The sequence below is a fragment of the Heptranchias perlo genome, chromosome 16 (genome assembly GCF_035084215.1).
Source record: "Heptranchias perlo isolate sHepPer1 chromosome 16, sHepPer1.hap1, whole genome shotgun sequence".
Lineage (NCBI taxonomy): Eukaryota > Metazoa > Chordata > Chondrichthyes > Hexanchiformes > Hexanchidae > Heptranchias > Heptranchias perlo.
Window position 1 is genome coordinate 15430326 of NC_090340.1, and position 12776 is coordinate 15443101.

Consider the following 12776-nt stretch of genomic DNA (forward strand, 5'->3'; position numbering starts at 1 on the left):
CAGAACTAGAAGTGTTGGTGCATCGAGCTGAGCGAATGAACAATGTCGTTTACTTAACTCGAAAAAGCGATTCGCCTGTGTCAATATTTAGCAACACATCAGTGTAGCTTAACACCAGACGGTAAAACCCCCAGCTAATCATTTAAACTTTATTAGAACACAAGACTGATGGAACGCCCACACGATGTCATTTTCATTCCTGTACCTAGATGTCACTTTTTCCGTTAAATAATTATCAAAATAATCTACAGCACTTCGACTCCACCTTGAAGCAATGAATTGTTATTAGGTAAGAAAATCGAATGTAAAGTAAACTGAAACATAGTGACAGGTAAACAGTTACACGTTTACTTGCATTTAGCAAAGTGATGGAAGGTGTCGTCGACAGTGTTATCAAGCGGCACTTACTCACCAATAACCTGCCCACCGATGCTCAGTTAGGGTTCCACCAGGACCACTCGGCTCCAGACCTCATAACACCCTTAGTCCAAACATAGACAAAAGAGCTGAATTCCAGAGGTGAGGTGAGAGTGACTGCCCATGACATCAAGGCAGCATTTGACCAAGTGTGGCACCAAAGAGCTCAAGTAAAATTGAAGTCAATGGGAATCAGGGGGGATTCTCTCAATTGGCTGGAGTTATACCTAGCACAAAGGAAGATGGTAGTGGTTGTTGGAGGCCAATCATCTCAGCCCCAGGACATTGCTGCAGGAGTTTTAGGCCCAACCATCTTCAGCTGCTTCATCAACGACCTTCCCTCCATCATAAAGTGTTCAGTTCCATTTACAACCCCTCAGATAATGAAGCAGTCCATACCCACATGCAGCAAAACCTGACCAACATCCAAGCTTGGGCTGATAAGTGGCAAGTAATATTCCCACCAGACAAGTGCCAGGCAATGACCATCTCCAACAAGAGAATGTCTAACCACCTCCCCTTCCCATTCAATGGCATTACCATCGCTGAATCCCCCACCATCAACATCCTGGGGGTCACCATTGACGAGAAACTTAACTGGACCAGCCACATAAATATTGTGGCTACAAGAGCAGATCAGAGGCTGGGTATTCTGTGGCGAGTGACTCACCTCCTGACTCCCCAAAGCCTTTCCACCATCTACAAGGCACAAGTCAGGAGTGTGATGGAATACTCTCCACTTGCAACTCCAACAACACTCAAGAAGCTCGTCACCATCTGGAACAAAGGAGCCTGCTTGATTGGGACCCCATCCACCATCTTAAACATTCACTTCCTCCACCACCGGCGCACTGTGGCTGCAGTGTGTACCATCTACAAGATGCACTGCAGCAACTCGCCAAGGTTCCTTTGATAGCTCCTCCCAAACCCGCGACCTCTACCACCTAGAAGGACAGGTGCATGGGAACTCTACCACCTGCACATTCCCCTCCAAGTCACACATCATCCTGACTTGGAAATATATCGCCCTTCCTTCATCGTCACTGGGTCAAAATGCTGGAACTCCCGACCTAACAGCACTGTGGGAGAACCTTCACCACACAGACTGCAGCGGTTAAAGAAGGCGGCTCACCACCACCTTCTCAAGGATAACTAGGGATGGACAATAAATGCTGGCCTTGCCAGCGACGCTCACGTTCCATGAATGAATTTTTTTAAAGTGTCATTCGGGATAAAACTGCCCCGTTCTTGTAGAAACCTGAGCTCATTAAGGCAAGTCAGCACGGATTTCGAAAAGGCAGATCATGCTTGACTTTCCTTGTAGAATTCTTTGACGAAACAGCAGAGCAGATTTTCAAAAAAATTGATAAAGTAACACCATAGGATAATGACTCTTGGAAGTAAGGGCAACAGTGGTGGAAGCAGGTTCAATGGGAACTTTCAAAACGGAATTGGATATATACTTGAAAAGGAAAACATTGCAAGGTTTTGGTGAAGTGCTGGGGAGTGGTATTAATTGGGTAGCTCTTTCAAAGTGCCGGCACAGGCACAATGGGTCGCATGGACTACTCCTGTGCCGTAAGAGCATATGATTCTACGTGGCCACATGGGTAAACAGATCTTTGGAGGTCATAAAACAACGGGCAACTACTGGCGCTTCCTGCGTTCCATATCAGGAGCGTCACCTGGACTGGAAGTCAGAACGCAATAACGTTACACATTGCGTTTGGAAAATTTACTCGCAAAAAAGGAGCACGAATCGTTGATTTGTAAGAGATCGTATATAATCTGTTTTTATTGAATTTATGTATGATGATAATTAGGTACAGCAAGACTATTAGCGTATCATTGTAATTGAAAATGTAGGCATTTGACTTCAGTTAAATAACACAGATTTAACATGAAAGTACGTCAGGAAAGTTTTTTTTTGTTAAAAGCATCTAAATGAAAATTCATCAAATAATTAAACAGAAGATAGTAACTACATACTGCATTCTCTGATACATGCGTTACCTCTCAGAGGGATGGTATCGCACTGTATCTAAACGCGCGGAGTTGATACGGCAGCGGAAAGCGATCAGTATATACCAAAAAGTGACTCCTGAAACTAGAATTCTTTCACTATTTGGTTCTTGCTTCGGAGTAGGCAGCCTCTGTTACTCTTTGTTTTTTTGTCTGCAGCTGGGCATACTCTGTGCTTCTTTCGTTATTTTTGCATTTCCCCGTTTTCTCTGAGCCAGTCAATGCTAGAGTCGCGTACGTCAGCTTGTCACGAGTTGCCCTTTGTTTGATCTGTAAAGCCAATTTAGAAATTTTGTAAATTGGTCGTTTTGCCAGTTTGTGGACTGCTGCTCAAAGCAGTCATCAGAAGAACATACAAACAGCCTTAGATACAACACATGGCCAAAGTCAGCACAGACATATGCCCGGCACTATCGCATGAATGCTGATGTTACACTGGTGAGCTATGTTTCTCTGATCTGTTTCTCAGCCCTACCTGAGCGTACACAATCTTCTCTTCTCGTTTACCTCCTGGAGTTTTCCTGTCTCTGGTCAAATCTAATGCAGTATAATGCAGTATCTCAGCCTCTGCTCCCTGCATGGGCCAGAAAGCGAATGATTGGTTATGTGGGCTGTTCATTGCCTTCACCAGTTTACGTACTGCTAATCAAACATTGAACAGAATTACCTGGGCTGGAGGTCCAGTGCACAAATCATAATTAATATATTGGCTTAAGTGCGAATATTAAGGCCGGTGAGTGCTGTGGTCAATGTGACTAATATTTAAACCTGTCAAAATTCACTCTTCAACACTGTGTTACAGAAATATTTAAATAAGCATAAAGGTTTTTTTTCAAATACAAGAATAGATGAATCTATAAACAATTATTACCGAGGTACATTTTCAATGAAACTGGCAGTTTTCTTTTCCTCTATTTATCCATTTTTACCAGCAAAGCATCGGATGTCAAATACGTTTCTAACCACGATTTGAATGATTCACTAAGACCGAATAAATATTTTAGTAAATTGACTTAAACTGTTCTGACATGATTATGATAAAATCTCTCCATTATAGCAATCTTTCTTCACATTTGAGCCCTCTGGAGAGGACGAATGAATGAACGTACCAGCTCTTCACCACGGGTCGGTCCCACTGCACGTCCCTGTTTACCTGGAAACGAATGAAATTAATGATATTGAAAGATTGAAATATTTACTCAGTTTCCATGTTAGTGACGTCAAAGACATTTCTAGAGTCCGTACAAAACCGAACATGATTTTCAATTTCAGATTGGACTGACAGTGTTAGAATCCCTGTCCTTGCAGCGATCCGCAATGGTGTAAAACCATTCCTCTTCGGAGCCTCACACCGATTCACTCAATCTAGTTGCGCCTCCACAACGGGATGGGTTGATAGGTGATTGTGTGTCAGGGTACATTTAATTTATCACGCTGCAAAGTGGACATTTCTGTTGCAAATACCCAGCTAATTATTTCCATTGCTAATGCGACTCTGTGAGGATTTCTGCGTCTTAAAGTGTATTTGGAACAATCTGCGCTTCCTGAAAACAGATAACACCGCCTTCAACTGGAAGTCTTAATCGAGTTCTCCTTCCCGTGTGTTACCCAGAGACTCTCACTAACCCTGAGGTTTCGGACTAAAATCAAACCCTTACAGTAGATCTTACCTTCATTATTCTGCAATCGGCACCGCCTCCCAATGAAGACCATGAGCACGAGAAACGCCAATCCACCCACCGCACAGGCAGGAGCCCAGAAATAAAGGGACACATCAATGACACTAGCTGCAAGATTAATAGGAACACTAAGTTATGCCGGGCGTTTGCTAAAAAGAGGCCTGAAGATAGTTTATTGGTTAAACTATAGTTGATGCTTTCAGTAACTCTGCAGTACAGAACGGCAATAATGAATTTTAAATAAAAATATTATATTTTTAGATATATTTGAAGTAACTTATTCATTGAATGAGCGAGATATTCTGGATTAATCTGCGAAGCGGGCAACCGGTTTAGGGATCTCAAAACACTGTTTCAGGAGAGTAAGAATGTGAGAGTGATAAATTTCCCTGGACCGAATGGCGTGTTCTTGTCCTTGACCTTTCTTATTTATTAACATATAGTTTGAAGAAATCGGACGGAATTTGGTCACACCCGTTCCCCGCACTAAATTCTGGATTGCAGCAATCGGCTAAAAACCCCATTCAATTATCCGCAATGTGATTTTTAAAGTAAAAATGTCACTGAGTAGTAAAGGAAATCAACGGACGATGTTTTATTGATTATTGTCTGTCGAGGCTAAGAGTTCTTAATAAAATGATGCATTGAACCGGCTGTACTGTAGCCAGGTTTCGGGCCCAGTTTAATTGAGATTTGTGCGACAGGTCCCAATCGAACCCACAGTGGCATGGAGAGGGGAGGGTTAAAAGTTGGACAGAGAGTTCATTTCAGAATTTTGCACTAGAAGTAGCAGAAAGGGGGATCAGGATCGAAACTGCATTGGGAGAAGCCCGTGATCAGACAAATTGACTGCAGCTCCTTTTAACAGTCTTCATGCAGGGATAGCCGGCAATGGTAAAGAATAAAACCATTTTGACGTGGAAACAAAAAAAGTGAAAAATTATTAATAGTAAGCAGGAGAGGAAAAATAATCGGATACAAAAGATTAACTCTTGTTTATATTTGTTATACGGCAAATAGAGGAATTTGAAGACAGATAGGGTGTAATTGAGAATATTTGTGTGGCGGACGATATAACCCGGGTTCACAACACATCGTGTTCAAATATGTTATATATTAAAACAAGAATTTTATGTTTTCGTTGATATTTTCCACGAACTATCTTCCTGATTATCAATATGTACAAACTCTACGATGTAGCTCATTGCGAATTTGACAGTAGCTGGACTGTTGGCCTCGTACCTGGGTTAGATTTAGTATAGGTGATAACAGCTGGAGTCTCGAGGGAGACATGAGATACCGAGCAGGTATATTTGGCGCCGCTCGAGACAGGCTGCGTCTCTTCCAAAGTGCTGGAAACTTCATACAGCCCCTCAATGTTCTGCCGTTTAACGGTGTGTATTCCTATTGCAGTTTCGACGCCATTTTTATACCAAGTGAGGGTGAAGTTCTCCGGATAAAACTCAGCCGTTTCACACATAAGAATCTGAGGCGCAGATGAATTCACTTCAGCTGTCAGAGAGACAATAGTCAGTGGAGTTGGGGCAGCTGCGGAACAGAAAATGAGCAAAATCGAGTTATCGGACACCATTGGGAGAAATATGATTCTGATTTACCTTCGGTCCATTTTATTTTAACAGCAACATTCCAAAGCACAGCCTCCTGTCGCTTTAATGTTAGGCACATCATCTACACACACCTCATCCATTTCTCTCATCGCCGCCGGCATCTGTTCAATTTTACCTTCGCTCTCGAGTCCAAGACATTGAGATATTCAACAGACACGTCACAACGATTGTCTGCGTTTCATAACCCAAATAATTAAATAAATAAATTCTGGGGGAGAGATGTCATGCCCAGTCCCTCCATGTTTGGTACTCACAGATAGACAGAGACAAGTAAGCTGCACGTTGTCGATGATAAAACGAGGGTATTAGTCGGTATCGGACAGATCTCACAGCCGAGGCATGACAATTGGTGAAAGAAGCTATATTCGGTGGAAACTTAGACGGTTTCAGCAACACAGTTCCTGCGTATTGTATTTATTGGGGGTTAGTGAGGTGACAACGTTGTGAATTCCGAGCTCCAGTTTGTTGAGTGAATCCGTTAATCAACAGTTAGTCGCACGCTGGCTTTCAAATCCGTGACGCGAACGAGCCAATCATCATGTGAGAATTAATTTCGGGAATGATAAATCCCAGAGACAGCGGTGGGGGCAGACAGAGCTTCCAATTATATTCTCTGGCGTTTAGCAGAATGAGAGGTGATCTCATTGGAACATATAAGATTCTAAGAGGGCTTGACAGGGTAGATGCTGAGACGATGTTTCCCCTGGCTGGAGAGTCTCGAACTTGGGGGCATAGTCTCAGGTTAAGGGATCGGACATTTAGGACTGAGATGAGGAGGAATTTCTTCACTCAGAGTAGTGAATATTTGGAATTCTCTACCCCAGAATGCTGTGGATGCTCAGTCGTTGAGTATATTCAAGACTAAGATCGATAGATTTTTGGACTCTGAGGGAATCAAGGGGTATAGGGACCCGGCGGGAAAGGGAGTTGAGGTCGAAGATAAGCCATGATCTTATTGAATGGCGGAGCAGGCTCGAGTGCTGTATGGCCTACTCCTGCTCCTATTTCGTATGTTATGTTCTTTTGTTCAAAATGGGCTAAGAGGCCTGTATATGGTGGTTAAGGCTCATTAATATAAACAATATTCATTTAAATTTATTCCGAACTTCCGCTATCAGACATCTGGTGTATAGATTGTATTTGGAGTTATAGTCTATCTGGTTAATATTGATACTTCTTGCAGCATTCTGCGTATGAAGGGTTACATTGTATGTTTAATTAGCATTTCTATACAGAGAACACGAACATACAACTTAACTTTCTCGCGAAATGTAATATAAATCATTATACTGTCAAAATTTGTACAATAAAACAATTTTAAAACATCCCCGTTTGTTGCGTTGGATATATTTGCGATAGTCCAGTTCTCCAGTGTTTCACACTCACCATGCACAATTAGATGTGATCCGGTTCCATTCCCTCGAACTATACCCTGACGCATCACTGCGCAGTGATAGATTCCAGAATCTTGGAAAGTCGCGCTCAGCAACTGAAAGAAACCGCTCGCTTTACTTTTCAGACCGAATCGTTTTCTGTCATCGGCGCTTGTGCGCAGGTATTCATTCTCACCCTGTTTCCACCAATGCACTCTTACCCAGGAATGGTCTTGAGAGATGGGGAATATGCAGTAGAAGGTGATGTTTCCCCCTCTGGATACAGACGCTTGTTCGGGCGCTTGAGTCACTCTGAATGAAGTGTGGTCCACAGCTACAGAAAACATAGTCAAGTACGGATTAATTTTATTCGATGGGACATGGAGGTGAAAGAGAGAAAGAAGAATCGATATAGAGGAATTACCGTTCACTAAATTAATGTGGAAACTATTTTTAGGAAGCATTTTATAAATTAAAGTAGCTGCTATAGTGAATAAAGAGGTACCTGTGCAAATAATCCACCGAAGAGTCAGGCAAAGAAATAACAAATTCGTCCACATTCTGAGCAATAGATTAAACAGTAAGTGTGAGTTTGCAACTGTTAAGAATGGTTTGCGGTTTGTTTCCTATGAAATACGTCGCAATGACGTTTGACATCCTGTAACTGCGACTTCAGAAATTAGGCTTCGTTTGTTAAGTGGGATTTTCTAACTTCTGTACTTATTCAACTGCTGAAATCACATCTGTCACAGACAGCAAAGAGTAAGAGAAAATATTTGATTTTCAAATGCATAATTTACTAAAACTGGAGGAGTCAGTGTTGTTTCCTGATGATTTAAGATGCCGGAATGGAGGTGCGAGAGCGATATTCCTGGGGTGAATTTCGCAAGACGTTGATGCGTACATTGACCTTCCTCTGCCAACTACTTTAACGTGACCTAATGCCAAATCAATACAAAGTAGGTACTATCACAGGTCGCTCATAATCAGCCTTTGAATAATAAGCAGCAATATTTTCTGAGAAACGTTGGTAAGAAAAAAAAATGGACTGATTAATGCGACAGTTATCCGTGTGCAGACTGTTTACTATAAGTTCACAATTCCGTGCACATCCCAGGTGATATTAGACCGATGCTGTGCTTTGTAATGTGTTGTACCCCGGGAGACTTGACACAAATCCGAACTGAGTAATGTGAAAGGTGAAAGATCAGTGATCACGTGATCGTGTGCCTTGTCGTGCGATTGGGTGTTGATGCTGGTGCAGGAAACCGTCCATTGTGACGTGCTGAGTTGTTGTAACGTCGTTCTATGGGCAGCTGGATGAAGTTGCAAACCGCGAGCCTCTTTGTTATCAATTGTTCATCTCTATATTTCTATAACTTTCCGTCGTTCAAAAAGCACACGTCGTACGATCCCATTATATAGCTGCAGATGTGTCCTTGAAGTCTAGATATATGTGCAATTTTATTGTCCTGTTATCAGCTCGCGGGTTCTGTCCAAAGCGAATACAATGCATTAATGGTAGCCACGTTAAAGTTGTGCAAATTGTGTTTATAGTGGTTATGTTACTTAGCTGAACACAAATTAGCCGCCTAAAGAGTTGCAAGTAAAACACTCAAGACCGAAGAATGTGTTAACAACAGTGAATGGTAATATTCTTCCCACTCGAGGCTCTGGTGTGTTGCAGGCTTCATCACCGTTTGAAGCGTATCCCCTCAGAGAAGATATAGCGCAGAATTAAAAAAACATCTACGCAATTAAAAATCTCGCATATTGCCCGTGTCCATGGGGACCAAACTTGAACAATATAGGTAAAACTTCGCAATCGGCAGCACGCCACAGATTAACACGTCATGCTTCTCTGATTGGTTCAGATAACCAATCTCCATTAAGTTTACCGGATTGATTTTTTCAGATATGGAGAGTAGCGAATGCAATAATACCCGCCCCCTCCCCACAAAACCCAGCAACAACAAAAGCAACAATTTGCACTTACAATGTGCCTCTAACGTGGAAAAAAGACACAAGACGGTTCACAGAGCAGTGAGAAAAATAGGAGATGGAGCCAATAAAGGTGATATTAGGACCGAATGATTTCTGAAAGAGGGAGATTCTAAAGAGGCTTGTAAAGGAGAAGGGGCAGCTGGAGAGACCTCTTCAGGCAGAAGTCCCGAGTGGCTGATACTCCTCCTGAGGTCGCCACCGTCACAGATGCCAGTCATCAGCCAAATCGATTCACTCCATCTGATATCAAGAAACGGCTGAGTGCACTGGACAGATCAACTTCCCCGCTGTAGTGCTGAAGACCTGCTACAGAATTAGCCACACGTCCAGCCAAGTGTTCAAATACAGCTACAACGCTGGCACCTACCCGACAAAGTGGAAAATTGCTCAGATATGTCCTGGCCACTAAAAGCACGACAAATCCAATCGGGCCAATTACCACCTCATCAGCCTGCTCTCAATCATCAGCAAAGTGATGCAAGGTGTCATCGATACTGCTATCAAGTGGCACTTAATGACCAATAACCTGCTCACTGATGCTCAGGATCAAGAAGCTCAAAAATTCATTACAGCCTTTGTCCAAACATGCACAAAAGAGCTGAATTCAAGGGGGGGAAGTGAGAATGACTGCCCTAAACATCAAGGCAGCATTCGACCGAATGTGGCACCAAGGAGCCTTAGTTAAAGCAAAATCAATGGGGATCAGGGGGGAAACTCTCCAGTGGCTGGGGTCAAACCTACCGCACAGAAAGGTCGTTGCAGGTGATGGAGATCAATCACCTCAACCCCAGAATAGCACTGCATGAATTCCTCAGGGCAGTGTCCAAGGCCCAACCATCTTCAGCTGCATCATTAATGACCTCTATCATAAGGTCAGAAATGGGGCTATTCGTTGATGATTGCACAGTGTTCAGTTCCATTCACAATTCCTCAGATAATATAGACTGTGCCCGCATGCAACAAGACCTGGACAACATCCAGGTTTGGGCTGATAAGTGACAAGTAACATTCGCACCACACAAGTGCCAGGCAATGACCATCTCCAACAAGAGAGTCTAACCATCTCACCTTACCATTCAATGGCATTACCATCGGCGAATACCACACCATCGACCTCCTGGGGGTCACGATTATATAAATACTGTGGCTACAAGAGCAGGTCAGAGGCTGGGTATTCTGCGGCGAGTGACTCACCTCCTGACTCCTCAAAGCCTTCCCACCATCTACAAGATACAAGTCAGGAGTGTGATGGAATATTCTCCACTTGTCTGGATGTGTGCAGCTCCAACAACACTCAAGAAACTCGACAGTATCAAGGACAAAGCAGTCCATTGAATGGCACCCCATCCACCACCTCAATCATGCATTCCCTCCACCATAGATGCACCGTGGCAGCAGTAAGAAATAAGAAATAGGAGCAGGAGCGGGCCATACAGCCCCCAAGCCTGCTCCTCCATTCAATAAGATCATGGCTGATCTCTGACCTCAACCCACTTTCCTGCCCGATCTCCATATCCCTTGATTCCCTTAGAGTCCAAAAATCTATCGATCTCAGTCTTGAAAATATTCAACCACAAGGCATCCACAGCTATCTGGGATAGAGAATTCCAAATGTTCACAACCCTCTGGGTAAAGAAATTTCTCCTCATCTCAATCCTAAATCGCCGAGCCCTTACCCTGAGATTATGCCCCCTGGTTCTAGACTCTCCAGCCAGGGGAAACAGCCTCTCAGAATCTTATATGTTTCAATGAGATCAGCTCTCATTCTTCTAAACTCCAGAGAGTAAAGGCCTATTCTACTCAATCTTTCCTCATAGGACAATCCTCTCATCCCAGGAATCAATCTAGTGAACCTTCGTTGCACTGACTGTAAGACAAGTATATCCTTCCTTAGGTAAGGAGACCAAGATTGTATACAGTACTCTAGGTGTGGTCTCACCAAAGCCCTGTACAATTGTAGCAAGACTTCTTTACTCTTGTACTCCAAACCCCTTGCAATAAAAACCAACGTACCCTTTGCCTTCTTTATTGCTTGCTGCACCTGCATGTTAACGTTCTGTGTTTCGTGTAGAAGGACACCAAAATCTCTCTGAATACCAACATTTATTAGTTTCTCACCATTTAAAAATATTCTGTTTTTCTATTCTTCCTACCAAAGTGAACAAATTCACATTTCCTCACATTATACTCCATCTGCCATCTTCTTGCCCACTCACTTAACCTGTCTATATCCCTTTGCAGACTCTTTGTGTCCTCCTTACAGCTTACTCTCCCGCCTAGTTTTGTATCGTCAGCAAACTTGGATACATTACACTCAGTCATTTCATCTAAGTCATTAATATAGATTTATAAATAGCTGAGGCCCAAGCACTGAGCCTTGCGGCACCCCACTAGATAGGACCCGTTTATTCCTACTTTCTGTTGTCTGTCCATTAACCAATCCTCTAACAGTGCTAATATATTACCCTCAACCACATGAGCCCTTATGTTGTGTAACAACCTTTTGTATGGCACCTTATCGAATGCCTTTTGAAAATCCAAATAAACTACATCCACTGGTTCCGCTTTATCTACCCTGCTAGTTACACCCTCAAAAACTCTAATGGATTTGTCAAGCACGATTCCCTTTCATAAAAGCATGTTCACTCTGGCTAATCATATTATGATGTTCTAAGTGCCCTGTTACCACATGCTTAATAATAGATTCCAGCATTTTCCCGACTACTTATGTCAGTCTAACTGACCTGTAGTTCCCTGTTTTCTCTCTCCCTCCTTTCTTCAATAATGGTGTTACATTTGCTACCTTCCAATCCACAGGGACTGTTCTAGAATCTAGGGAATTTTGGAAGATCAAAACCAAAGCACCCACTATCTCTGCAGCCTCCTCTTTTAGACTCCTCTGATGTCGGCCATCAGGTCCAGGGAATTTGTTGGCTTTTAGTTCCAATAATTTCTCCAGTACTTTTTCTTTAATAATTTTAATTACTTTAATTTCCTCACTCTCATTGGACCCTTGGTTCCCTGCTATTCCTGGTATTTTTTTCGTGTCTTTTACTGTGAAGACAGATACAAAATATTTGTTTAACATCTCTGCCATTTCCTTATTCCCGATTACAATTTCTCTTGTCTCAGCCTTCAAGGCTCCCATGTTTACTTTTGCTAATCTCTTCCCTTTTCTGTACGTGTAGAAGCTCTTACAATCTGTTTTTATATTTCTCGCTAGTTTACTCACATTCTATTTTCTCACTCTTTATCAATTTTTTGGTCATCCTTTGCTGGTTTCTAAAACTCTCCCAATCCTCAGACTTACTACTCTTCTTGGCACCATTATAAGCCTCTTATTTTAATCTAATACTATTCCTAACTTCTTTAGTTAGCCACAGATGGGTCACTTTTCCCATGGAGTTTTTATTCCTCAATGAAATGTATGATTGTTGAGAATTATGCAATATTTCTTTAAATGTTCACCATTGCTTGTCTACCATCAGAGCTTTTAATCTAATTTCCCAATCAACCTTCGCCAACTCGCCCTCATACCTTCTCCAATCTCTCCTCATAACTGAAGTCCCACATCTCTGGTATCATCCTGTTAATCCTCCTCTGTAACCTCTCCAGGGCCTCGACATATTTCCTAAAGTGTGGTGCCCAAAATT

The 12776-nt window shown here is 42.5% G+C and overlaps 1 protein-coding gene across 6 annotated transcripts in view; it reads right to left on the reverse strand.

Moving 5' to 3' along the window:
• Positions 1–2192: 2192 nt before the first annotated feature.
• Positions 2193–12776, reverse strand: part of LOC137333499 (tapasin-related protein-like) — a 35889-nt gene continuing 25305 nt past the window's right edge. For 4 of the 6 annotated variants that reach the window (XM_067997675.1, XM_067997674.1, XM_067997676.1 and 1 more), the window contains exons 3-8: positions 7341–7453; positions 5361–5666; positions 4110–4226; positions 3549–3592; positions 2915–3013; positions 2193–2709 (exon numbers count right to left, since the gene is read on the reverse strand). In XM_067997675.1, the coding sequence (XP_067853776.1) occupies positions 2539–2709; positions 2915–3013; positions 3549–3592; positions 4110–4226; positions 5361–5666; positions 7341–7453 (850 nt within the window). In that variant the 3' untranslated portion in view covers positions 2193–2538. Of the gene's footprint in view, positions 2710–2914; positions 3014–3548; positions 3593–4109; positions 4227–5360; positions 5667–7132; positions 7454–7624; positions 8612–12776 lie in introns of those variants that run through there. The other 2 variants (XM_067997673.1, XM_067997671.1) reach the window with 2 other exon arrangements.